The 26,392-nt window shown below is 60.5% G+C and overlaps 1 protein-coding gene across 2 annotated transcripts; it reads right to left on the reverse strand.

Annotated features, from left to right (window-relative positions):
• Nucleotides 1-625: 625 nt before the first annotated feature.
• PIAS4 (protein inhibitor of activated STAT 4) lies at nucleotides 626-25,345 on the reverse strand. Of its 2 annotated transcripts, XM_057541555.1 has the most exons (12): nucleotides 25,222-25,345; nucleotides 19,817-20,243; nucleotides 8,524-8,608; nucleotides 7,780-7,821; nucleotides 7,352-7,442; nucleotides 7,097-7,225; nucleotides 6,892-6,997; nucleotides 5,265-5,321; nucleotides 4,210-4,283; nucleotides 3,959-4,119; nucleotides 1,801-1,931; nucleotides 626-1,464 (listed from the first exon to the last, which is right to left on the reverse strand). In XM_057541555.1, the coding sequence occupies exons 1-12, from the start codon at nucleotides 25,246-25,248 to the stop codon at nucleotides 1,196-1,198; spliced, it is 1,599 nt and encodes a 532-aa protein (XP_057397538.1). In that variant the 5' UTR covers nucleotides 25,249-25,345; the 3' UTR covers nucleotides 626-1,195. The 2 variants fall into 2 exon arrangements, with proteins under 2 accessions (XP_057397538.1, XP_057397539.1); XM_057541556.1 differs by lacking the exon at nucleotides 5,265-5,321.
• Nucleotides 25,346-26,392: the final 1,047 nt, after the last annotated feature.

The following is a 26,392-nucleotide window of genomic DNA, read 5'->3' on the forward strand; positions in this document are numbered from 1 at the left end:
GGTGCTGGGCGGGGGTCCGGGCACCCAGCTGCGGGTCCCTGGAGGCGTCTGGGGCCGCTGTGGGCCCCCGTGGTCGCTGGATGCCCGCCCCCCGGCCGGGAGCCACCTGGGGCTGGGCAGGGAGCTGAGGCCCAGTCCTGTTGGAAGACAAGAGTGAGGCTCCCGGAGGAGCGGGTGCCGGGCAGGCCTCGTACCCGTCGGAAAACCCAAGAGCAAGGAGAGGGGGAAGGAACCGCCCCAAATGGAGAGGCCGGGGCAGGTCCTGGCCGACCCCTCGGAAGTGGCCGCGCCCCCCTGCCCCACTGAGGAGGGGGCTGGCGACGGTGGCGTCCTTGGACACCTGCGCTGTTCCGTAGGGAAGTTAACCTGAATTGGAGTTACCGAGGTAGCTGGCTAGAAAACTGAGACCCCCCCCCCCACGCCACACGGTGCCGCGCTCTGGGGCCCCCGCCTTCCGCCGGGGGTCCTGGCCACACGCCGGGTCTTCAAAATACCAAGTTATTGCACTTTCAAAAAATACAACACATCTGTGGCTAAACCCTCCCCGGCCCCCCACGCCCCGCCCCACCCCGCCCCCCACTGCCCGGACCCGCCCCCCGCCCCCCCCCCCCCAACTCCATGGCTTCTTGGCTAAAAAAAAAAAAAAAAAAAAAAAAACGCTCCCTGCTCCCGGCTCTCAGGAGAGGACACGCTTGCAGAGAGAGAAAGCAAAGGAACAGACGAACGTCAGAGTCGGGGGCTGCTGCCGGGGGAGAGGCTGTCCTCCCCGCGTCCCCACCGCCCGGTCCCTCGCACCAGCTGGAATGGTCGTCCGGGGGGCGCGGCGTCCTGGGCCCACCCGCCCTTCCCAGGGTTGGCTCTGACTTCGGGCTCCGACTCCGGCCGGGGAAGCGGCTGTGTGGGTGGCTTGCCTTGTTTTTAAGTTTGATTTTTGTTTGTTTTTCTTTTTTTTTTTTTTTGGACTTTTTTTTGTCGTTTTACTTTTTTTTTTTTTTAATTCTCCAATAGGAGAGTCCAGAGGTACAGGTGCCAGGAGCCAGGCAGGGAAAGGGGTGGAAAAACAAAATGAACAACAATAAAAAGAAAAAAAAAAAAAAATCACTCCTCCCGCTGTGCCCGAGGCCCGCCTGCGCCCCTCTGCGTGGTGAGCACCAGGAAAGTCGAGTGTCCGGCTGGTCGCGGCAGTGGCCAGCGGTCAGCAGGCCGACACCAGGCCCTTCTGGAAGGGGCAGCGGCGCTTGGGCCGGGGGCCCTCCTCGTCCTCGTCCTCGTCCTCCTCGTCCTCGTCCTCCTCCTCCTCCGAGGACGACGAGCTGTCCAGCGTGAGGTCCACCACGTCAGCTCCCGGCTTCCCGTTCTCTACGCCTCCCGCCGTGCCGCCCCCGCCGCCCGAGCCCCCGAGCGCGCCGCCACCCCCGCCGTTGACGTTGGGGGTGGATGGGAGCCCATTAGCATCCGAGGTGCCTGCGGAAGAGAGACAGGGACAGATGTTCAGGATGGCAGGTGACCCGCAGAGCAAGGAAATCGAGGCCGGCGAGGGGCGGGGGCAGCCTTGTGCAGCAGCACACCTCGGAGGACGGGGCGAGGTGACCTGAGGCCACCGGCTCCCCCGCGCTCTGGATGGGGCCCGGCACACAGCAGGCGCTCACTAACCGCCTCAGACGCCCCGCTCCAGGGGGATCGACTCCACCAGGACGGGCGCGTTTCAGATAAAAAGGCCACGCGGTGGGATAGAGTCAAACTCAGCAATCGGCAAACTCCGGAAACAGAAACTCGGGCAAAGCCCAGCTGAGGCCTCACCGAGCACAAGGATGGGGCACTGGGGGCTGCAGCTGCGCTCCTTCTCGGCGCGGATCGGGCACCACGAGCCGTCCACCAGGTACTCGATCTCGTCGGCATCCTCGCACTCGCTCAGGATCTTGGAGAGGAGCCTGGAGGCGGGAGGAGGGCGTGCTGACTCCTGGGCCCCACCCTGCTCCCCTGGCCGGGGGTGGGATGCTCGCCGAGCCACTTCCTGCTCTCCAAAAGTGGCTCCAGGACAGCACTGGCCGCACCTGCTGACCTGAGGTTCGGGGCGGGGGCCCATGCCAGGCCGGGAGCAGGGACACACCAGAGCCCCCAGCGTTCGTTCAACATCAACACTGCACCTGCCTCCAGGTGACTCTGACCGCCTCAGTCACGATCACAGAGGAAGGAGGCCTTGTCCAGGACACCCTCTGTGGCAGATGGGGCCCCTCCCAGCCCCATCACCATAGTATGAATACAGCTCTGCCATAGTACGGCAGAGGGTCACCACAGTATGACTACAGCTCTGCCTGAAACATACTTTGCACTTGGAAAACTCCTACTCACCCTCCAAAGCCCTACTCTACGGCTCCTCTTCTCCAAGCAGAGCACAAGCAATAGGAATGTCTGTCTCTGGCTCGGTCCTCCCATCCCACACGTCCAGCTGGGAGTTCCCTGAAGGCAGGGTCTGGGATGGAGTCCTTTTGGGGACCCGTAAATCACCCAGCTAAGGGCCAGAAACCAAGTGGCAGAACCTTGTGGAATAAATGCACGACTCAAAGACCCTTCCCCCAGGAAGCCTCCCTGGCTATACCCAGGCCGCATGGGCTGATGGAATGGCAGTCCATGTGCAGCACAGTCACACTACCCAGCCCCAGCCCCGTCTGTCCCTAGAGCTGTCAGTTACCACCACCCGGGCCTGAGTGACCTGCTCTAGGCCTGTGCGGGGGAAGGCGGGCCCCGGGCTGCACAGCTGCCAGGCTGGGAACAGAGCTGCCATTCAGGCCCAGCCCTTGTGCCCGGCCCCAGGGGCCTCCTCACTCCACCCCGAGGCTGGACAGCGTTGGGGTGGCTGCTCGGCTCCTCCGGGGAGGGCACCCAGGCTCAGAGCTGGTCAGACTGGGTTTGAAGTCCTTGCCCGGCTACCTGTGAGCTGGGGGCCTGGGCTAGTGGCCACCCCTTCTGAATCTGTCTCCTCATCTGTAAGGTGAGGATGATCAAGGTCCACCTCCCTGGACGGCTGGGAGGGAGGGCTTCTGAGACCTCGAGCGCAGTGACCAGAGGGAGACGAGTGCCCGACCGTGGGGACAGTTCACACGCGGCCACTGCAGGTCAGGGCTACCCCCTTCCCCGCGGCACACACCCCAGCCGCGCCTCAGTCATCGTGTGCGGGCGGAGGCCACGCAGTCGGCGGTCCAGGGCTGCCCCATGGTCCGCTCCTGCCTGGGCCACCAGGTTCCCTTCCCCAGCCCCGGCTCTGGGGACAGAAGTGGGTGTGGCTGGCGCCTGGCAGGAGCCAGTCAGTCAGGTGCTGGGCTCAGTTTCTGGAAACTTAAGACCAGAGCAAAGTTTCCCTTTTAGGGAGAATGGCCTTCTTCCCCTTGTCCCCCCTGCGGCATGGGGAGGGCCTGCTGGTTAGGCTCAGGGGACAGCCTGGCCGCACGCTGGTGTCACCTCGGAAAGGGCCCAAGAGAAGGTGGTCAGAGTTTTGGGAAGACGTGCGCCCCCTTCGCCTTCCTACGTGGAGGATGTGACCAAGCCTTTGCTGAACGCCACTTGAGAAGCAGCTCCCCGAGTGGTGCAATGGGATGGAAGCTAGGGGTTCTCGGGCCCCCATTTTACACGGGGGAGGAACAGACTCACAAAACGCAAGGTGACGTGGGGAGCAACAGAGGACCTCGTGGATCTGGAGCCCCCCTTCTGAACCCTAAGCTACGCCATTGCCACCCACACAGCAAAGGCCCTGACAAGTCCCGCAGGGCTGACACCTGCCTCTCTCTGTAGCCCAGGGCTTGCAGAGCTGCCACAGGGTGCTGATGGGCAGCCTGGAGGCCCCAGGAGGCCTCAGAAGCTGCATGGCCCCGCTCCTCCTTCCAGAGGCCCAGACAGGCAAGGGGCCAAGCCCAGCACAGCCTGGCAGGCGGCGGGGCCCCTGTGCACCCCAGCGACTCACCCATCGATGATGAGCTGGTCGTAGGGGGCTGGCTTGTCGCACACCGGGCACATCCAGGTGGGCTTCTTCTCATTCATCTGGAGGTAGAAGACGGCGTCGAAGCACTGCAGGTGTGCACAGGTCTCCGCGCGGCAGGGCACTGACAGCCGCATCTTCACCAGCTGCGCGGGTGGGAGGTGACAGGTGTGAGCGGCCGCCCGGCGAGCACTGTCCACCCAGCCGCTCCCACAAACCCGCGCGCCCCGACTCACCGGGCAGATGAGGGAGACCCGCACGCCGGTGGTGGCAATCTCGCTGTCAGGGTCCAGGCGCAGCTTCTCTTTGACTGTGGGGAAGGGGCGGCCGGTGTCAGCGGGGCCGAGGGGCAGGTGTTTCCAGCAGCCAGAGATGCTCGGGAGGGCAGCAGTGAACACCCTCAGCACCCCTCGCCTCAGCCAAACACGGTGAGCACCCCATGTTCACCTCCCAGGACGATGAGACACATGCTTTAGCTCCAGGACCCAGGACTACGAGGAGAATCTATGTTAAAAAAGCCCTGGGCAGGGACTTCCCCTGGTGGCGCACTGGTTAAGAATCCGCCTGCCAGTCCAGGGTACACGGGTTCGAGTCCTGGTCCGGGAAGATCCCACATGCCGCGGAGCAACTAAGCCCATGCGCCACAACTACTGAGCCTGCCCTCTAGAGCCGTGAGCCACAAGTACTGAAGCCCGCGTGCCACAACTACTGAAGTCTGTGCGCCTAGAGCCCCTGCTCCGCAACAAGAGAAGCCACCGCAATGAGAAGCCCGCGCACCGCAACGAAGAGTAGCCCCTGCTCCCCGCAACTAGAGAAAGCCTGCGAGCAGCAACGAAGATCCGAAGCAGCCAAAAACAGAAAAAAAGCCCTCGGCAGCAGCCATTTTATTTTTGACAATAACCTGGGTGCACAATGAGGGGGGCCAGCCCCCCAACAAGACCGCCCTTCTCTGGAAAGATCCAGGCAACAAAGAGCTGCCGTAGGCCACCTGCTGTGACTGTTAGCTCTGATGAAAACCGCCAGGACCTCCCGCACCACTCCAAGGGCTGGGAAGCCCCAAGGCCAGGAGAGCCCCACCAGGGACCCTCCGAGGGCGGAGTGAGCCCACGAGCACAGCTCCCTTGCACCGTCTGAGTCTGATTCTCTAACAGATCAGAAGACAGCGGGTGCCCACCATAAAGCCACCGCACGGTGAGCCCATGAGGTGGAGGAAAAAAGCCTGGAAGGAAACTGGCCCACTGCAGCCCTGGGGATGGGCCTGCAGGGGGCGCAGGGAGGCTGGGCGACCAACCTGAGAGGGGCAGCGGTTCAGCTCCATCCCCAGGTGGCTCGGGACCATGCCTGGGCCCTGCAGAGTGGAGGGCACTCGGCTTGGACGATGGGACTGCCCTTCCCTCCTTGATACAACGCCTGCGCCCCCTCCTCCAGAGAGCCTTCCTCCCCCTCCCACAAGGGGTTGAGGGTGACCTGCCAGCTTGGCCTCCCACCCCCTCAACGCCCCTACTGTCCTCAGCCACCCTGTGGCTCCCATCTCTGGCTAACAGGTGCAGATAAATGGTAGACCCAGAGACCCTGGCCCCTCAAAAAGACCCTGGGCAGCTGAGGACGGGTGCAGTGCGTTATCATGCTTCAAAGCAAGGCCTCGGTCCTCCTCTACCTAATAGAGGGAGGGTACGTGCAGCAGGAAGGGTTCAAGTGAAACAGAGAACAGGACTTCCAGGCTGCAATCAGACAGCAACCCAGCAGGCACGATGCCCAGCCTGAGCTGGCTGTGGGAAGGAAGCTGGGGGCTTGCTTCAGAGGGGAGGCCCTGCCCGCCCCAGCAGGGGCCCGGGCTGTCCCGTGAGCCGCGACATATGCTGCCGTGGCCCCTGCACTGCCCCAGGCCTTGGCTCCAGGCCGGTCACGGAGGAGTTAAGCCAGGCCTCCCCATGTCCGTCCCCACCCTGGGGCCCACGGGTGCCTGGATGAGCCCTGCCCAACCCTGCGCCAATGCCTGAACCTGCCAAGCGGGCAAGTTGGGGGGGGGGGATCGAAGAAAGGGCCATTTGAGGAAACAGGCAGGCGGCAGGGCAGGGTGCCTAGGCTGAGGTCCTGGGGTCACAGAGCCCTAACTCTGCCACGCTGGCCTCAGTGTCCCCACTGGGCAGACTGGGACGTGGCCAGGCCCCACTGCCCGGATCCGCAGTGAGGATGGAGTCAGAAGGCACCCTGCAAGGGCCTCCAGGTGACCAGAGAGGGAACTCCTGAGCCCCCGCTGTGTGGTGGGCAGCCCCCCGGGGCAGGACACAGGAAGGTGCGATCTGCCCGTCTGAGTGGCTCTTCTGGGGTTTTTTAATGCTCTGTGTATCCCCACCCCCTTTTTTCTGGTTCTTAAAAGTACAAAAAAGAAAAAAAAACAATGGTCTCAGCATTCCCGGCCAGAACCTCATCATCACGTGTGCCTCCAACTGGGAATCCATCCTCTGCTCCCGCTGAGCGCTGGCCCCCGCCCCCTCCTGGTACCGCACAGCCGCCAGAAGCACCCGCCTGGAACACTGATCACCTGGGGTCTTCCCCTCCCCGCAAGCCCTCCAAGGCTCCTCGCCCACCAACCCCGGCTCTCCTCGCCGCATTCACAGAGCTCGCTGGGGGCTTTCGGCACACCCAGCTCGTCCCTGCCTCAGGGCCTTTGCACTGATGGTTCGCTGCCTGGCTCGCCCTCCTCCTTCCGCATCCTCCAGAGACCTCCCAGAGCTCCCCAGCCACCAGGGTGATGGCAAGACTGGGGAGGTCCAGGTCCCCCACAGGCAACAAGCTCCTGAGGACCAGGCCTGTGCCTTGTGCCCAGCAAACTGGGTCAGCAGTGATGGAGCCATGGCCACCCCCAGGGACCGTGGGGAGCCCCACCCAGCAGTGCAGAAAGCCCCGGGGCTCACCCAGTGCCTTGCACAGCTCCGGGTGCTTGACCCCGATGGTCTTCAACCTCTGCAGCAGCTCTGAGGAGGTCAGTTGCCGCACCAAGTACAAGGCCACAGAGTAACTCTGGGGGTGGGGGAGGGGAGGGGAGTCAGGACTGCGCCAATGGAGGCGGGGTGGGCAGGGGAGGGAGGGCAGAGGGAGGGAGTTCCGGGGCCTGCTCACCTTGCCGTAGTTCCCCCAGGTGACGGTGATGCGGTTGGTGGCCGAGGACAGGTACATGAGGTGGGTGAGGTTAATGGGGCGGCACGGCCTCTTGGGCTCCACTCCAGGCTTGTTCGAGGGGTAGTAGCCCTGGAAGCAGACACCACGGCTGTGACCATCACAAGGTGTTCCATGTGCCCCACCCCCCCGCCCCACTCTGTACTCTCTGCCTCGCCCCCCGCAGCAGATCCAGGGCTGCCAGGGTGGCCCACTCACCGGGACCGAGCAGTAGCTGTGGTTGACCTTCACGGCGATGTTGGGTGGGTACTGGTCTTCCTGAGGGCTGCTGGTGTCTGAATAGCAGATTCTGCAAGGACACCGGGGACCATAGGGCCACGGGCACCTCGGGCAGGGGAGGGCCCGCTGGGAGGGGCGGGGAGGACAGATGGGGGGCGAGGGTGGAGGTGACAGGACCCGTATCTGGCCTGAGTGGGGCTGCATGCTGGTGTACCCACGGACAAGGCCAGATAGCGGGGGTGGGGGGGTGGGGTGGGGTGGGGTGGGGTGGGGGGGGTGGTGTGTGTGTGTGTGTGTCTGTGTGTCTGTGTCTGAGAGGGTCCTGGGGCCTCCCAGGGTGGGGGAGGGGAAGGTGGGCAAGGGTCATGTCCCCACCCACCCCGGGGCCCGGGCACACCTGGGCTTACCTTAGGACGACCTGCACGGCCTTGACCCCGGGCTGCAGTTCTCTGTGCGGGGGGAGGAGGGGAGGGTCAATGGCGGGAGAGCGCCCAGCAGCCACCTCTGACCCTTCACCGGGGGGACCAGCCAGATGGACTAACCCACTACTTCCCAAGGCGACCGAAGGCCAAGGGTACTGCCTAGAGCGTTCTCTCCTGCCATTTACTCACGGGTGATTTGGGCAAGTGACCGCCTCTCTCTGGAAAATGCGGGGCTGGTACGGGTAGTAAGAGGGTTGGTGGGTGTGGGCCTTGTGCCCAAGACGCGGCGGCCCTAACGGTGACTTCTGTCTCAGCTGGAGATTGAAGGCCTCAGAGAGCAGAGTCAGAGCCCTGGGACCAGCCTGCATCCCTCATCTGCTCAGCGGGGGCGGCTCTGCCCCCAGGGGACACTGGGGATGTCTGGGGACATTTGTGGTGGTCACGACTGGGGGGCTCCTGGCATCAAGGGGGTGGGGGCGGGGATGCTGCTCCACACCCCACAGAGAACGCCCCGACCCTGATGTCCGGACCAGTGAGGGGGCGACCCTGTAAAAGGGGGACGATTGGCCCACCTCGGGGCTGTGGGTCAAAGGTGGTGAGAGCGCTCGGGCCCTGAGCACGGGGTGGGGGCCACCCTTCCCCGCCACGCCAAGCCCAGGGTCTGCTGCGGGCCTGGCGAAGGCTGCCCTGGGCTGCCACAGCGGCGGGCAGCGGGTGGGCACAGCGCACCTGGAGTTCCGGATCAGCTCCACCTGTCTGGGCGTCAAGGCAAAGATGCACGGGCTCTCCTGAAGCTTCTCGTTATTCTGCGGAACTGGAGACAAATTTGGGGTCAGGGTCACGTCTGTTCCCTGGCGAGGGTGCCGACCACGGTCATTCCTACAGGCCTGGCCCTCTTCAGACTGGGAAGTAGGAAACGGGAGGCTGAGCCCTACCCAGGTGGGATGGATTTGGGGGATCCTGCCCCTTCCTGGGTAAGGAGAACCACAGCCCATGGTTCAGGGAGCACTCATGACCTCCCATGTCCCCCACTGAGGGCCACTAAGGGAGCAGCAGCCTCTTCAGCCCTCCGGGGCTCAGGCATCTACTCAAGAGTACCGAGAACTGCTCGGCGGGGGCAGAAGAGCTTTGCTGGGCCGGCAGGATGCAGCACAACAGGCCGCGTGCCCTCGGGCCAGCCACTTTCTCCAGGTCTGTGAGACGCCAGCAACAACTCTGTCCTCAACTCCCAGGGCTGTTCTGGGCATCTGGTGAGCCATGTGCCCAACCATGCAGCACTCGGCCCAGGCCCCGCACGGGCTCAGCACGGCACTGCCAGAGGGAATGGGGACAAGTTGAACAAGGTCCCGCCTCCGGCACTCACGGGATGGTCAAGGAGATACGGAAGTGAACCGGCAGTGAACCTCCAAGTGCACAAAATAAGAGTCACAGAGCAGCCTGGCCTGGCTCACAGCAGGAGGTGTGAGGAGGGCAGCAAGGACAGCACACACAGAGCCCTGCTCGCCATCATGGAGCGCTGGGTGCAGAAGTCGGGAGAGAGTCTGCTGGGGACGGAGACCTTGGTAGTGAAGAGCCGGCTCTTCACTCTCAGTCATAACTGTACTGAGAACCCCAGGCGAGATCAGAAAGCACTCTGAACTGAACGAGAAAATACAATACTCCAAAACTTGTGGGAGGCAGCTAAAGCAGTTGTGAGAGGGAAAGCTATAGCTTTAAATGCTTCTATTAAAAAAGAATGAAAAGGGTTTGAAATGAATGATGTATGCTTCCTCCACAAGAAGCTAGAAAAAGAAGCCCAAACTAAAAGCCAAAGCCATTAGAAGGGAGAAAATTAAAGATAAAGATGGAAGTCAATAAACCAAAAAGCCAACAACAGAGAAAACCAACAAAGCCAAAGTTCTTTGATACATACCTAGCTAGACTGAACGATAAGATCGTGAGAACACAAACTATCATGAATGAAAGGTGGACATCAGTACAGATCCTATAGCCTTCAATAGGGGGCTGTAACTTCATGCCAATGAATTTGACAATTTAGATGAAATGAACAAACTCTTCCAAAGATGCCAACTATCAAAACTGGCACCAAAACATATAGAAAGTTTGAAAAGCTTTTTATCAGTTAAAAAAACTGAACTCATAATTAAAAACCTTTCCACAAAGAAAACTGCAGGCCCAGGTTGGTGGATTCAATCAGTCGTTTAAGGAATAAACCATATAAGCTTTATATAAACTCTTCCAGGGAGTCCCCTGGTGGCCTAGTGGTTAGGATCCTGGGCTTTCACTGCTGGGGCCCAGGTTCAATCCCCGGTCAGGGAACTGAGATCCTGCAAGACGTGCGGCACGGCCAAAAACAAATAAATAAATAAACTCTTCCAGAAACTAGAGGAGGAAGGACACTTCTCAACTCACTTTAACTAGGCCAGCATAACCCTGCTTCCAAAACCTGACAAAAATGCATCAAGAAAGGAAAAACACAGCCGAATATCCCTCATGAACGTGGATGTAAAAAATCCTTAACAAAATATTAGCAAACAGCCAGGGCCCCTGGGATCTGGCCCTGGAATGCAAGATTGGTTGAAAACCTCCACACGTCCACTTAAAGTGGCTAAAATGACAAGACCAACAATTCCAAGTGTTGACAAGGACCTGGAGCAACCAGGACTCTCTCCTGGGGGTAGGGGTGGTTGTAACATGCTACAGACACTTTGGAAAACCGTTGGGCAATGATTAGTAAAGTTAAACATACGCTTACCCTGTAACCAGCAATCTGCTGTTAGCTATTTCCCAAATAAATGGAAGTACGTCTACAAAAAGACCTGTGCAAGAACGCCTGGCTAATTTATTCCTGGCAGCTCTAAACTGGAAACAACCCAAGTGCCCCACAACGGAAGAACAAATGGACAAGCTGTGGTACATTCATACAGTAAAACTTGCAGTCCACGCATCGACACAGACGAATCTGAAGCCCCAAAGCTGAGCCAAAGAAGGCAGACGCAGAGAAGTACGTGCTGCGTGTGCGTTATATCAGCTTCCTAAACAGGCAAAACTAATCTATGGTGATAGAACTCAGAACAGAGGCGGCCTCTGGGGGTCGGGGGGAAGGCAAGGACTGCCTGGGAGGGGGGTCCCTTGGGAACTTAACAGTGATGGAAATGTTCTGTATTTGGTGGCATTGGGGTTACTCGGTCACATGCATTCGCTAAAACTCAAGTTACACACTAAATATCTGTGGATTTCATTGTATGTAAACTATACCTCAATGTTTAAAATTTTAAAACTACACTGAGAAGTAGTGATCATTCTGTAATGAATAAAAATGTCAAGTCACTGTGTTGTACACCTGGAATTAATATTGGATTGTAAGCAATCATACTTCAATTTAAAAATAAATTTGATGAAGCCAAAAAAAAACCAAAACCCAAAAAAAAAAAACCTACCAAAACTAAACAAGGGACTTCCCTGGCAGTCCAGTGGTTAAGACTCCATGCTCCCAATGCAGGGGGCCCGGGTTCGATCCCTGTTCAGGGAACTAGACCCCGGATGCAGCAACTAAGAGTCCACGTGACACAACAAAGATCCCGTGTGCTGCAACTAAGACCCGGCGCAGCCAAAAAAGGAAGATGGGCTCCAGGCCCCACGTGGAGGAATACTACGCTATCGCGAACACAGGGAGTCACGAATCAAGCAGCTCTTTATGCTCCGACAGAGACTAATCCCTAAGATGGTTTTAAGTGGAAAGAGCAGGTGCAGAGCAGTGTGTACCTCAGGCTGCTATTCGTGTAACCAAAACCAAGGAGGGGGTCTGTGCAAGAGCCGCCTCTGGGGAGGGTGGGTGCCAGAACCGGCCACTACCGCAGCCCTGGAGCCGGGGGAGGTAAGGCGTCTGCTCTTTTTATACTGCAAACCCTTTAGGACAGCGGTGGGCAAACTGTCCCTACAAAGGGCTGGAGTGTAAGTATTTTCAGCTCAGCAAGCCACACTGTTTCTGCCTCTACGTCCCCACTCTGCCTTGTACCATGAAAGCTGCCGGTGAGGGCGAGCACGCACCCGCCCAGCGCGGCCGGGGTGTGGGGCTGCCAATAGGGAGCACGCGGCCCTGGTCGGCCCACCCCTGCTTCAGAACCTTCTGAATTCCAAAGCGCCGCCTCGGGTAGGCTATTTAAAAAGCAAACACAATTTGAATTTAAAAGCAGCTCGGGCTCAGAAGCCAGAGCTCCTGGGCTGGGGTTCGTACCCCAGCTCTGCTCAGCCACACCCCCATCCCCACCCAAGCCTGTGCGCCCTCCACGCAAGGGACCAGTTTCTCGGGGTTCATAGTGCCGGGGCCGGAGCTGGCGCTCAGGAAGAGGTGGCTGCTGAAACCGCCACACTGCTGCCGCCAGTTCCTGCTCATTGTGGAGGGAGGGCTGGTCCCTCCGGAGTCCCGGTTGGGGCCCTTGAAAAGGGCCGCTTAATTGGAGGGCTGGGGTGCACATAGGCTACCTGCAGATGCGCCCAGACCTGCCCGAAGAGCCCCGGGCAATTATTTATGGGGGGAGGGGGTCTCACAACATCTGAGCTGGGCCACCAAGGCTGGGGGGGGGCGTGTCAAAAATACTCCCCCGGGCTTCCCTGGTGGCGCAGTGGTTGAGAATCTGCCTGCTAATGCAGGGGACACGGGTTCGAGCCCTGGTCTGGGAAGATCCCACATGCCACGGAGCAGCTGGGCCCGTGCGCCACAACTACTGAGCCTGCGCGTCTGGAGCCTGTGCCCCGCAACGGGAGGGGCCGCGATAGTGAGAGGCCCGCGCACCGCGATGAAGAGCGGTCCCTGCACCGAGATGAAGAGTGGCCCCCACTTGCCGTAACTAGAGAAAGCCCTCGCACGAACTGAAGACCCAACATAGCCAAAAATAAAGAAATAAATAAATAAAGTAGCTATAAAAAAAATACTCCCCCACCCCACAGAGTCCCCTGGGAGGCAGGGGAGGGGACGGCCCACCCGCCAGCCAAGGAGCTCTTCCTGCAGAAACCGCGAGAAGCGTTGCCGAAGAACTAGCTCCGGAGTCCCTTTCCCGGAAGGACTCCTATTTCTAGGTGAGCCTGCTGCGGAGGCAGGGGATGCATTCCGAATCCCGATTTTCTGCTGTGCCATCAGCCTGGGGTGGCCGACTGTTCCCCCAGGAAGCCAAGTGGCGGTGGGAGGCCAGCTGCCAGCTCAGCTGGGACACAGTGGGCAGGGGTCCCCCAAACCCGGACCTGGGCCATCCACCACCAGGGGCAGCCTCACCCTTCCAGCTTCTCAGGACTGAGATTCTGGCGGCATCTGTGACCCTCACCCTCACCCCCACTATCAGCTCCCTTGGCCAATCCTGTTGTTGAGGACTTCCGAACGCGCCCAGGGCGGTCCCTTCACCCCCAGTGCTCATCTGATCAGTATGAAGACCCCTTGCCGGTCTCCTGGCTCCCCCCGGCTCTGGGCTTTGGGGGAAACTCTGTCCCCAGCCCTGGTAGCCTTGATTCCACCGCAGCCACCCTGGGCGCCTCCTTGTGCTCCCCACCTGCCAAGAACATACCTCGGGGCCTTTGCACTCGCCATCCCCTCTTCCAGAACATTCCTCCCCCAACCATCTACACAGCCCTGGTGTTTTAAGCCTGTGCAAATGACACTGGAATGAAGCCTTCCCCGAGTGCTTGTATGTAAAAACTGCACCCTCCACCCCAACCCACCAGCGACGCTGGCACTCCCCACCTCCTTCCAGGCTCCATTTTTCTCCCAAACCCTCACCTCCTAAGAATTAACACAATTTTCCCGTGTCTTTGGTTCGTTGTGGACACAGAACCAAAACTACCTCTACTGTCACCCACGCTGCACAGCAGGGTGGCCATGGGGGCCCCCTGCCAGGCGGCTTGGGGGCTGGGATGAGGTACACGCCCTCCGAGCCCCAAGCACACCCAAAGGTCTCAGCCTCAATGCTTCTCCGGGACTAAAGGGAGAACCCCTGCCCCAAGGTCCTCGGGGAGCTGCACTCCCAGGAGGAGCCAGTGGACCAGGGACTCAGACCCCGGGCTCAATCCGAGACCCCGACAGAGGGCCTGGCACACGCAGGCGGCTGCCAGGCAGCCTTGCAAACTGTCACCAGGGAAGAGTATTTAATGACCTCAGCAGGTGCTCACCACATACTGGGGCGGGGTTGGGGGGGTGTTTTGACAAACCAACAGTCAGGACACACCACACATTCGAGGTTGCACACGCAGACAGAAGGCAGCAGCGGCAAGGACAAGCGCGTGACTTCTTCGCTGTTAACCAGTGTTTTCTATGATGAACACGTATTTTTACAAAAGTTTAAATAGAAAGAAAAGGAGATTTTAAGAATTCGATCGGGGGACTTCTGGTGGCGCGGTGGTTAAGATTCCGTGTTCCCAATGCAGGGGGCCTGGGTTCGATCCCTGGTCAGGGAACTAGAGCCCACATACATGCTGCAACTAAGAGTGCGCATGCTGCAACTCAGGAGCCCCTGCCTGCCGCAACTGAGACCCGGCGCAACCAAATCAATCAATAAATAATAAAATTTTTTTAAAATTTAAAAAAATAAGAGAATTTGATCAGCTGGGACTTCCTCCACTGGCCTGAAGCCCTTCGGCGGGCAGCCCCTGCCCCTGGGCCCCCGAGGTCCCCTGCTCCAGGCTGAGGCCTGGGCCCAGTGGTGATGGCGGGGGCATCCTGGAGGAGGTGGGAAAACAGGTCCCCCAGGCTGGGCGCAGGGGCCTCACAACAGCAAGGGGTGGGCGGGTTCAAGCCCCAACTAAGGGCTCTGGGTTCGAATCCCAGCTCCTCCATTCACGGGGCGAGGAACCCGGACTTCCTGCTCGTGGGGTTACGGGAGGAACAAGCACTGAAGGAATGACTCAAAGTCTTTCTCACTGCAGCCTTCAGGCTGCTCCTCATCTCCAAGCCTTTGCTCACCTACCCCCACCTCACTCTGTCCTCTGGATGCAGTGGGGAACAAGCCAGTCCCAGGCGATCAACAATGCCAGGGTTGGGAGCAAGGCCCCGGAGGAGGAGAGAGTGGTAAGGAGAGAGGGATGAGCTGTAGATCAGGCGATGGGGCAGGGAGGGCCATGGGGGTGTCTGGGGAAGAGTGTGACAGACAGAAGGAACAGCACATGCAAAGGCCCCGGGGCAGGACCAAGCCTGGAGTGCTGGAGGAGGCTGGAGCAGAGTGAGTGAGGGTGAGGGTTAGGGTTAGGGTTAGGCCAGGTGAGAGAGAGGAGGGGAGGGGAGGGAGGAGGAACGTGACCAGCCTGCTATTCTAAAAGCTTCCCCTGCGGACTTCCCTGGTGGTCCAGTGGCTAAGACTCCACGCTCGCAACGCAGGGGGTCCGAGTTTGATCCCTGTTCAGGGAACTAGATCCCACATGCCACAACTAAGAGCCCGCATGCCGCAACTAAGACCCAACACAGCCAAATAAAAAATTAAATACTGAAAAAAAAGTAATCATCTTAAAAAAAATAATAAAAAATTTAAAAAATTAAGAAAAATAAAAGCTTCCTCTGGCTGCTGGGGGTAAAGTGTGTGGGGAAGACACCAGAAAGGAGGTTGGGCAGATTAAAGCCAGGGGCGGGCAGAAAGTCAGGGGGATCACAGCAGGCAGAGGTGAGCCACCTCTGGCAGGACTTGGGGTGGGCTGGAGGCCTTGCCTGGGACAACCTACACGCCCACCTGAGGGCCCCCTCACAGGTAATGCTGGGTGCTCCCCAAGGCACCCACCTGCTGCGGAGCTGACGGAGCCCCTCCCACCACCACGGGCAGGGGAGGCCCAGCCAGCCCAGTGGGTCAGGCCACCTGCCCCTGATGCCACAGACAGCCCATGGGCCTGGTGGGTACCACACTGGGCTGTGGGGCGGCAGGCAGGCCTGCCGCAGGGGTATTATCCACCTCAGAAAGGACGCGAAAGAACAAGACCTGGGAAGCCCTCAGGACAGCCCAGTTGGTCCCTACCGTTCCCCGTGCCCCACCGATCTTGGTTTTTCTGGCCTCTGCCACCCACGTCCAGGCCACTCTCCCTTCCCCAGCCTCCGGCACACCACACTCTGGTCACAATGGCCTCCATTCATGAGCTCTCTCACCACCGGGCCTCTGCCTGGAACACGCTCACCCACCCACCCCCTTTGTCTGGCTTAATTGCTACTTATCCCTTGGGTCTGGATGGGATTGTGACCTCCTCCAGGAAGGCTTCCTGACTGCCATCTCCCCACAAATGCACAATAAGGGGCTCCTGGTACTGACAGTGCCCTCCCCCCACCCCCACCCCTGGGGAACCCTGCACTCCCTGACCAGAGCATTCCTCGCCCGTCACCGTTTAATCACCTCTAGGGCACCTTCCTGGCAAAACTCGCCAGGTCAGGGACCCCACTACCTTGCTTGGGCAATACCAGCCAAAGGGCTCGGAGCCTGAATGAGGGACGTATTGATACACTGGCCCTGCCCAGTGGGGACAGGGCTAGACCAGTGGCTCTCCACCAGAGTCAGCGCCGACCACGTCCTGGGGCATGAGGAGAACTGGGGGGCAGCCTGCTCACCCTGCTGGACCACGGGAGTGGTCCCAGCCCACAAGGTGCTGGCCACAGGATGCCGGGAGCCTCGAGGAGCAGCGGTGGGCCAGGTCGCGTTTCCTTCCTTCTGCCCGTGGTGAGTCTCATGATGGTACCTCGTCTCCCCCACGCTCCCTGGCCCTGAGGTCTGGGCCTCCCAGAGCGGACACTCAGCCTCTGCCTGCTGACACCCCAAGTGGCCAGGCTTAGGGGACCCTCCGGCCATAAGAGGGTTGAGCCCCAAGCAGCAGTGTTGGACCTGAGACTGCATTCCCAGTCCCTCTGAGTTCTGCTGTGGGTGAGCAGCGAGCGCCTCTGCCCCCGGGGTGCCTGGCCCAGTTGGCTGGGCTCCCTGTCCCGAGAAGAGGTCTGAGGTCCAGAACCTTCATGTGGTTCAGAACCAGGGCTTTCCCACAGGGAAGCAAAGTGCCAATGGCGCGGGGAGGGGGTCAGAGGAGGGAAGATGGCTGAGCACGCGGCCCCGGAGTCCCTTCCCTCAGGATGCCGTGTGACCTTGGGCTAGTCTCCTGACCTTTCTGGGTGCCAACCCCCAGTCCCCGCTGGAGTGGATCATCTTTCTCCTAAGGTCCTTCCAGCTCCCAGTCTGTGGCTCTATTATTCCCCTTCCCTCCCCCAACCAGAACATTCCCCTCCACGTGATTTATGTCTCCTGTCTGCCTGGCGCGGTCTCCATCCCGGAGCCTGCCGGCGGCTCTTCCGGGGAAATAGGACCAGACTGTTTGGGCCTCGTTTTGGTTGGCAGGTCATGACCAGGGGTGAGGGGGAAGGGGAAGCTGGCTAGAGCCTCCTGAGGTGGCTCCTGGGCAATGCCAGTGCTGCAGAACTCCCCGTGGGGAGGCGCCCAGGGTGAGGGGTAGGCGGACAGAACTGCTGGTGCTGGAACAGCAGGGACCAGATGGCTTCAGGGCCACCATCAGTGCTCGATGAGGCCTCCCCCAGGAACCCGGGCAGCCCCCGGGGAGTCCCTGAGGAGAGGGGAGTCTCGGGAAAAGGGTACATCTTGGGAGAGGGGCAGGGGAGTGGGTGGGAGCAAAGGCAGGGTGGGGTCGGCCTCTTTGTTCTGAGCCGAGAGCAGAGTGATTCCTGGTGTAGACAGGGGAGCAGACTCTCCTGGAGATCAGGTGACTGGGGTCCCTGGGGGCTCAGGGCAAAGTGATGCATTGTGGGGCGGGAATGGTTGCATGTTCGCGGGCAGGAAGGAAGCCCATGGTCTGGGCAGGGGAGGGAGACTGCCGGCCCTGAGTTCAAAGTCACCTCCAGTCCCAGGCCCCCGCCCAGCGCCAAGCCCGCCTTGCAGCCTCCCAAGCCCGCCTTGCAGCCTCCCTGTAAAAACCCAGCCTCCCTGATATAAAGATCGTGCTCGAGTCCTTAGGAAGGAATCTGAATCTTCAGCTCGACCTCCAGAACCAGCCAGCCAGCCAGGCCTGAGACTCCAAAGCCTGCGGGTTGGTGGGGGGGGGGGGTTGGGGGGAGGGGGATGGGTCCTGGCATCTAGAGAGAGGTTGCGGGGAGCAGAGACAGGGAAGGTCATCCTGGAGAAACTCAGGAAGGGGCCCTGGGTCCCCAGTGCTGCCATGTCACCCCCACGATAGGTGCTGGTGAGCCAACCTGCCCCCCACCTGGGGGCTGGCGAGAAACCCCTCCTGACTCCAGAGAGAAGGCGGGGGAGGGAGGAGCCCCGGGCCAGAGTGCGGGGCCTCAGACCCCAGGGCCAGGAGCACCTGAGGCACTTTCCTCCACCTCCTATAGCCTCACCTGGAGCCACAGGCCCTCTGAGGGAGCCGCCGCCCCTCCCCCTCCCCCCACCCAGGGCAGGACGGAGGGGGCTGGCAGGCGGGGCTGGAGCTAAAGCCTGTGTGCAGACAAGGGCCCCCTGGCCAAGCAAGGCAGGCCGCTGGGTCAGCAGGGTTGGGAGGGACTGAGCCGCGTGGCCAAGGGCACGGCGGTGGGGGCGTGGAGGGACCGTGACCTCGGCCACAGCACACAGGGACCGACTCACGACCAGGGCCCACTGTGACGGACGGCAGGACCCACAGCGTGGGTAGGCTGGGGGCACCCCGAGGCTCCGAACAAGGGGTGCTAGAAGGGAACCTCCACACGGGTGGGGGGCTCTGTCTGCTCCCTGCTGCACCCCCTGATGGGTGCCCACCCAGCAGGTGCTCAGGTATATGCTGTGTGACTGGGTGGGTGATGAGTGGCAGGAGGGGTCTCCAGGAACACTCAGGCACCTGGTAAAACCTGAGGGGTGACAAGAGCCCCATCGTATTCCACGCGCTCTCTGGAGCCCTGGAGGCCCAGGAAGCTGTGGCTGGTTGGTGTCCTGGTCCCAGAGCTCAGGGCAGCATCTGAGGCTGAGTCCAGGCTGACACCCACTCCCAGCCCTGTCATCAGGCTGTCCGGAGTCGGGGGATGGGGGGGGCTGCTACAGGCCTGATACACAGCAGGCCTGTCCCTCAGTCAACGTAAGGACAGAGAAAACAGGACGATGTTCCCCGGCATCATCTCTCTATCCGCGCTGCACCCCACCTCTCAGAGGCACACCTGACCATGTCCTCACGGGCCGGCCCGTGTTGACAGGCCTGAACCCGCTGACTGAGGTCACTCCCGCAGGCTGCCTACTAGGAAACAGCCTTCCGCGGGGGGGCGGGAGGGAAGGTCGAACCTCCAGCCCCTTCGCCACCAGGAGTAAGACCACAGAAGCCAGCCTTGCAGGTGGCCCCCAGTGCCCCCGCCTCCTGGTGGTCCAGCATGGTGGAGCCCTCGCCCACGGTGCACCAGAGTTGGTTCCTCTGACCAGTGGAATGTGGCAAAAGTGAAAATATGCCACTTCCAAGCTGAGGCTGTGAGAGAGCCCTCAGCTTCCAGTGGGGTCATGCACTCACACAGGTGCACACGTTTTCTCTCTCCCTCTGTCCACCACAGCACCCCCGCCCCGATCATGGCTCCGGGGGAAGCGAGCCACCACACCATGCTGGGAGGATGCTCAATCAGCCCCCAGAGGCCCAGGCGGCAAGAACTGGGGTTTCCGGCCAGCAGCTGGCAACCACGTGAGTAAGCGCCCCGCCCCTAGCCCCAGTCGAGCCTACTGATTAGGCAGCCCCCAGCTGACAGGTGGACTGTGACCCCCCTGAGCGACCCCAAGCCAGAACCACCCAGCCAGGCCGCTCCCAAGTTCTGACCTTCAGAAACTGAAGTGTCGGCTGTTTCAAGCCACTGGAATTTGGGGTAACTTGTTACATGGCAACAAGTCACTAATTCAAGGACCCCAAGGTGGCCCCTGTGCTTCCTGGGAGGGACAAGCCCCCCTCAGCCCCTCGGCCCTTGCTGCTCCCCAGAAAATGCTCTGGGTTGGCTGCTTGGCTGGCCTTGGGCGCTGGGAGAACTCAAAAGGTGGGGCCGCCCCCAGGGGCGGCGGGGACTCACCCAGCTCGGTGGGCTTCAGCAATTCATCCAACATGTTAAAGAAGGGCAACTTCACCAGGCGCACTTCTGGCTTGAGGGTCTTGGCAGGCAACCGTCCGAGTCCGTTTAAGTACTTCCCGTAGAGCACGGGGTAGTCAATGTTGGGGCCCGTGAGGGGAGTCCTGGGCACCGAGCTGGCCCGCTCGTAGGTGGAGTGCATGGTCAGGGGGTCCAAGGGCCGGTGGGGCTGTGGCACGGGCTCCGAGCTTTTCTTGGCGTAGCGTGTCTCGTAGAGCTCCTTGATCTTCTTGAACAGCTCGGGGCTACAGTCAAACTGGACCAGCTGGAGGGCCCGGGTGACAAGTTCGTGTTTAAGTCCGCTCTTACTCCGGCCGACAAAACCCAGGAGCATCTGAAGATCAGAGACTCGGAAACTCATCACCATGTTCTGGGGAAGAGCAACCACAAACACACAGGTTCAGAGGGACACGCTGCCAGGGTGAGGAACTGCCTGGGCCAGCTGGGGGGAAAGTGAAGTGATACCCTGCTAGCAGCTGGCCGGCCCGGGGCCCCCAGGAGGAGGAGGCGGCAGCTTCTGCCCCAGTCCCACCGGCCCGGGCTTGGTCCCACCTCCACGCCTGTGCTCAGGCTGCCGCCTCCCCCTCCCCTGAGAGGCCCCCTCCCCGCTCAGCCCTGCTCCCCTCCTCCCCCTCCAACCTTCCTCAGCTTCACCAATGCAGCAAAAGCTCCTCTGACTGACCCCTCCCCACCAACTGCTTCTATTTTAGGTCCTCTTTTCCCATCTTCAAGCCTGAAAGCATCCCCAGGGCAAGAACTGGGAATCTTGCTTCTCCATAAACAGCCTCAGCTGCTCTCCAGCCGAGAACACTGATGGCCTCTCTGACCCTAGGCCTCTTCGTCAGGGAGGACGGCGGGTCCACCTCATCGGGATGTGGGAAGGACCAGATGAGGCGATGCACGTAAAGCAGAGTGAGCGCTCAACCAACGTCGGCCACAAACACATTCTCCCTTTGGTCTGGAGCACGGTAGCCACCGCTTGCTTAGTACTGAGTCACCTGCCGGGGACTGAGCTGGGCGTGTGATTATGCACTTAACTCTGATCCTTCAAACACCCCTACCAGGTTGGGGTGAGCTCCAGTTACAGACAAGATCCAAACCCGACTCTGAAGCCAGGGTGGCTCCTCTCTACCAGGCTGCCCCAGCACCGACTTAATTTCAGCTGAGCACTGCCAAGGCCGTCAAAGCGTCTGCTGGTCCCCCCCGCAGGCTTCCTCCCCTTGGCACTGTGGACACTGGGGCTGTCCCGGGCATGGTGGGGTGTGAAGCAGCATCCCTAGCCCCGCACACTCGATGCCAGAGCTCCCCCAAACCCCAGTCGTGACAACCACAAATGTCCCACAGACATCACCAAATGTCCCCTGGGGGGTAGGATCAGCCCCAACAGAGGAGCGCAGAGATCCAGCAGCCACAGAGACTATGAACTGACCCGTGGCAAAGTGATGACTGGCCATTATTACCTGGCAGGGCCCCTCCAACGAAATCAGACCAAGTACAAGAGAGCAGTGGAGCCCAGTGTTTTCTGTGGGACTGGCCGGCAGTGGCCTGCCTTCCGTGACCCTCTGGGCTCCCCGATAAGCTACATAAGCAAAGTATCCTGGAGGGATGGGCCAGCGGGGTATGGGGGCCACCCATGCCAAGCCCTGAAGCTGACCTGTGATGAGTGAAACGTGGTGGGAAAAAGACACTTCCGGGGGGGGATGGAGAAAGAGAAAGTAGAAGCGATGACAGTGGACATGGAAAGCTGGCGAGCCTGGGGCAGGACAGCACCCAAAGAAACCAATAAATCACTTAAACTCAACTAGAAAAAGTCTGATGGTCAGAGGTGGGCGGGACCCCTGCCAGGCTGGTTACGTGCCAGAAGGCGCTGCTGTTTTCAGGCTGTCAAAGAGTGAGCTGTGGAATCTGATGGTGGCTCCAGGACCCAGGAGCCCTAGGTTCAAGCCCAGACCCTGCCCTAGGTTCCCAGATGACCCTGGGTCCGCTGTCAGGCTTCTCTGCACTTCGGACAAGATGGGAACTCTAACGTTCTTTCCAGCTGTACGGCGCCAGGCTCCTGCTGATGGCAGAGAGGTCTGCCGGGCCCAACACGACACAGATAAAGGTGCGGGGAGGCCCCATCCTGCCTGCAAAGCCTCGAGGGGGAGGCTTTTCCTGCTGCAGGGTCTTTCTCCTACTTCTGCACTGCAGACGGGGAGCGCCCACCAATGCCAAGCACAAGGGCCTTCATGGTCACTAATCTCACAAGGACTGGTGCCCATTACACAGGTGAGAAAACTGAGGCTCTGAGAGGCAAGCAGCTGGCCCAAGGCCTCCCCGTGCATCCGCGGCAGGGCTGGCGGTATTTGGACTTGGGGCCATCGGGCTCCTGAGGCTGCTTACTTCCACTCACACCCAGCTGCCTGGGAGCCCCTCATTCCCCAGCACACCCACTGCTTGGGGGCCTAGCAGTCTGCTGGCCCTCCGAGAGTCTGAACACTTTTAAAAACAAAGAGGCTTTGCCTCCCTCGGCCTGACTTCCTACCTTGAACAGAGAAGAAAGGCTTGCAGACAAGATGTTTCTTCTGGAAGAGCCCCAAGGCGCTCCAGGGGAGAGGCAATGTCATATGGAAGCTGACCGCCCACCATGGAGCCAAAGGCAGGTGGGCCTGGCCTTTTGGAGTCTGACCACAGCACATCTTCCTGCCCCTGGGAGCCCCTGCCCCTACCTACCCCTTCCACCAGGTTGGGGCCATCCGGAGCCGCCTCATGCACACGCATCCCGGGGCACACCCCTCGAGCTGCCATATGTTCATGACTCGGATTTCTCAGCAGCTGCCACCACGGAGGAGCCTGCCCTTGACACTGGGAGGGAGGGGGGGCTGCACAAGCAGGGTGCAAACGTTCAGGAAGAAGTCCCAAGTGCTGCGCAGACCACTTCCTGCCGTGGCTTCATCCTGACCCGCCTGCCCCTCAGATCTGTGTTTATAAACAGCGCCAGGCCCCAACGGCTTCCAGAGCCTCAACTCTGGGCTCCTTCAGAGCCGTGTGGAGAAACAGCAGCTGCGTTGAACTTAACAGGGGCGCCTCTCTCCAGGAACTAAGAGCTCTGTGCAGAATGCTACACACCCTCTCAGGGAGTTCCCAGACCACTCCCCCCCCACACCCCCAAGCCCCTCTCAGGGGCCTCAGGTTAAGAGTCTCAGATTTCCAAGCTTATCAACAAGCCCCTCGCTCTCCCCTCAGACCAGCCCATTCTGCACCCCAAAAGACAAAGTCTCCGGCTCGCGCTACAAAAGGCTGGGAAAGCGCCTAAAAGAGGGGGACATTTCAATGACATGTAGGCACTCCACAGTGACAGCAAGGGACTGAAGGAGAAAGAAGGCTCCCTAGGATGGGAGCAGGCTGGGCTCACGAGGCTCGTGTTTTAGAGCACTTGAAAAAGGGTCAACTTGATCTAATTGGGGAGGGGGCCCCCAGCCACTGGAGGGTCAAGTAGAGTTCATCAGATCATATTTCAAGGCCCTGGATGATATAAGAGTTCAGAGCCTACTCTCTGGCTGGAGTGGGGGCAGGCGCCCAGAGCCACAGCCCCACAGCGGCCCGAGGAGGTTAAATTTCAGGGCTCCAGGGGACTTCAGGCCGCAGGTTGCTGCCTTGGGCTGGCAGAGTTCAGACCTCTGCATCTCTAGGGCAAGTCTCAATTTCTCAAAACTCCGGAGAGGGGCAGCCATGTGTGTGATGCAGGTATACGGAGCGGGCACTCAGGGGTGAATGGAGGCCAATACCCTATAATCACAGAACCTTGAGGGCTGCATTTCAGATCCCAGTGGGAAGGGAAGGGAGATGTAAGGAGAGGGAGGAGCAAGAGAAAGAAAACATTTACAGGTCAGGACCCTGGGGAGGGGAGAGCAGCAGGGGGAGGGGGCGGTGCCTCGGTCCTGCAAGGTCCGGTCCCCCACCTCCCTGGGATCAGCGGCCTTGAGTAAACTTCTCCGGGAAGAACCCTAGCCTAGTCAGGGGCAGGGGTTCTGGAGCCTCACCTCGGGGAGGCATCTGGGGGAAGATACATCCCCAGGAGAGGGATGCTCCCAGCTTAGTCCCAAGAGGGTTAAAAGGGGCCCCAAGCTTGGAGAAGAGGTGGCATCTATGGGGTGTGGAATGTGGACCCCAAACAGGAATACGGGGGAGAAAGACTAGAAACTAACCACCAGCGTTCCCCAGCGCCGGGAGCCCCCAGCTGTCCCGTCACGTGATCGCCCTCCTAACTACCCTACCCTGCAACCAGCCAGGGACTCTCCAAGGATCGACGTAAGAGACCGGCAAAAAGAGAAGGGTGCCTCAGATGCCAGAGCTGGGGTGCATAAACAGATCTAAAGCAGGGGTTCTGGGGGCTGTGTGGGAAGGGAGTGTGATCTGAGCAGTAGACTCACGATGGGGTAGAGTATAAGGGAAGCAGACAAGGTTTGGAAATGGAGTCTGATCCTGCGAATGTGGGGTCCAGAGACCCCAGGAACAGAGTCCAAAGCAGCACAGATGCTGTCCTGAGGGTAGAGAGGGAGGAGGAAGGCAGAGCCCAAGACCCAAGACTGAGAGGAGAGAGTTATTAGGAAGGCACCGACACAGGGGCCAGGGCTCCATCCCATCGGGGAGGGCAAGCTCAGTTATCGCCGCGCGCACTCCGGGGTGAAGAGGGTGTCGGGAGGGGGGCGGGGCTCTGGGACCAGAGCGGGAGCTGAATATTGGCTCCAAACCCCAGCCTAGGGTAGAGACCCCAAGAGACACACTGTGTTTGGGGGCGGTTCAGGACCCCAGCTCATCACCCCGGATGGTGGAAACGGTGGCAGAAAAGTCAGGGGACCCTTCTGAGCAGGAGTCGCCAACCCCAGCCTGGTCAGCTAGGCGAGGAGGCTGAGACCCAGATGCCAGCCTACTGTACCATGGGGGGCGGGGAGGCGCAGACACTCCCCCAGGCCAAAGAGCGCCGAACTCGAGGAGGGAACGAGCAGTCCAGCCAGTCATGCTGTCCGGGGGGACCGTGTCTCAAACTGGGAGGCGCGGCCCTGTGCCCGTGCTTAGGGAGATCCAGACCCCAACCGCTTGAACTGGAGAGAGGAGAACCCAACCTCCCACCTGGGGGCCGAACCCCTGGCGCGAAAACTGGGGTGAGGTTTGGGGGGCCCCGCCCCCGGCCTCCCCGCGCCCCGCCCGCAACCGGAGCCCCGGGGCCAGGGGCTGGCGAGGGAGCCGGACGCCGAGCCGCGGGCGGGCCGCACTGTGGGGCCCCGAGCGGAAGGCGCAGACCTCGGCCGGCCGCCCGGCCCCCGCCCCCCCGCCCGCCCTGGCCGGCGCTGCCGCCGCTCACTCACTTTGGCCTCCACCAGCTCCGCCGCCATCTTGGCCACCAGCGTCCCCCGCGCCGGGAGCCCCCAGCCGTCGCGTCACGTGATCACCCTCCACTCGCGGGCGGGGCAGCCGCCGCGGCCAATTAGCACCCGCGCGCCCTCCTCCTCGGGGCGCGCGCGACTGCGCACTGCGCAGGCGCGCGCGGCCACCGCCCGGGCCTCGGGCCAATCAGGGCGGCCCGACACCGCCCCCCCTTCGCTCGCGGCGACCACGCCCACCCCTGGCCGCGTCTGGCTTCTTAAAGTGGCACGAGCCCGGCACAAGTGGGGGTGGGTGCTGAGTCCTGTCTGGGGAGAGAGTAGACACCAGAGGCGACAACAATGCAGCCAGGTGCCGCGGCCCCCGGCGCGAGGCGGCCTCCAGGTGCGTGACTGGGCGCCCGGCGGCGTGGGGGGAGGAGACGGTTGGCCCGCGCAGCGGCCGCCAGTGCGTGCAGTGAGGCGCGTTGGAGCGCAGCGCGGGACAACCTCGGCTGGCCGGGCGACCCGCGCGCTGTACATCCGGGTCCCAGCGCGGCCGAAGGAGCGCGGGCGCTACACCTCCTTGCTTGGCCCCCGGAGGAGAAATGCCGGACCCCCTGCCCAATTCCCGGGATGCCGGCGAACCGCCCCTCCCCACCCCGCCCCCCTAGTTCCGCCTCCCCACCCACACGGTAAACCTTCGGAATCTGCACTAACCGGAAACTCCCCTGCTCAAGAGCTCTCCGTGGCTCCCCAGTGCCCGCGGGCCGCTGTACTCAAACTTTCGTGTGCCAAAACCTGGAAGCAAGAGGACAAAAACATATTTCAGGGCCCATCCCTTGAGATGATAAATCTCAGGGCAAGAATTAGGCGAAATTTAAAACAGCGCCCCAAATGACTCAGTTATCAAGATAAGTATGTTTGTGCGGTATTTTTTAAAATAAAATTAATGCAAAAAAATCCATGATGAAGAAAATACTAAAATTTAAGTAAAGAAGGAATCCAGCTCTGCAATTGTACAGGGACCTCCCTCACCTCATCCAAACTCTGACTCTGCAGGGTTTTGTTTTACTTTTCCTACACTTTTTTTATTTTGAAAAGGGTGCAGAACTAGCAACCTTCACCCTTATGTACCCTTCACCCAGCTTCCCCCAATGATATCTCACATTCCCAC

The sequence above is a fragment of the Balaenoptera acutorostrata genome, chromosome 2 (assembly GCF_949987535.1).
Source record: "Balaenoptera acutorostrata chromosome 2, mBalAcu1.1, whole genome shotgun sequence".
NCBI classification, from domain to species: Eukaryota; Metazoa; Chordata; class Mammalia; order Artiodactyla; family Balaenopteridae; genus Balaenoptera; species Balaenoptera acutorostrata.

Bases quoted from the DNA above. Each gene is read 5' to 3' on its own strand.
- PIAS4 (XM_057541555.1), bottom strand. From the start codon at position 25,248: ATGGCGGCGGAGCTGGTGGAGGCCAAA. The intron at 20,244-25,221 runs GTGAGTGAGCGG...GCTCTTCCCCAG, and splicing joins CGGAGCTGGTGGAGGCCAAA to AACATGGTGATGAGTTTCCG. The intron at 4,120-4,209 runs GTGAGTCGGGGC...CCACCCGCGCAG, and splicing joins GGGTCTCCCTCATCTGCCCG to CTGGTGAAGATGCGGCTGTC.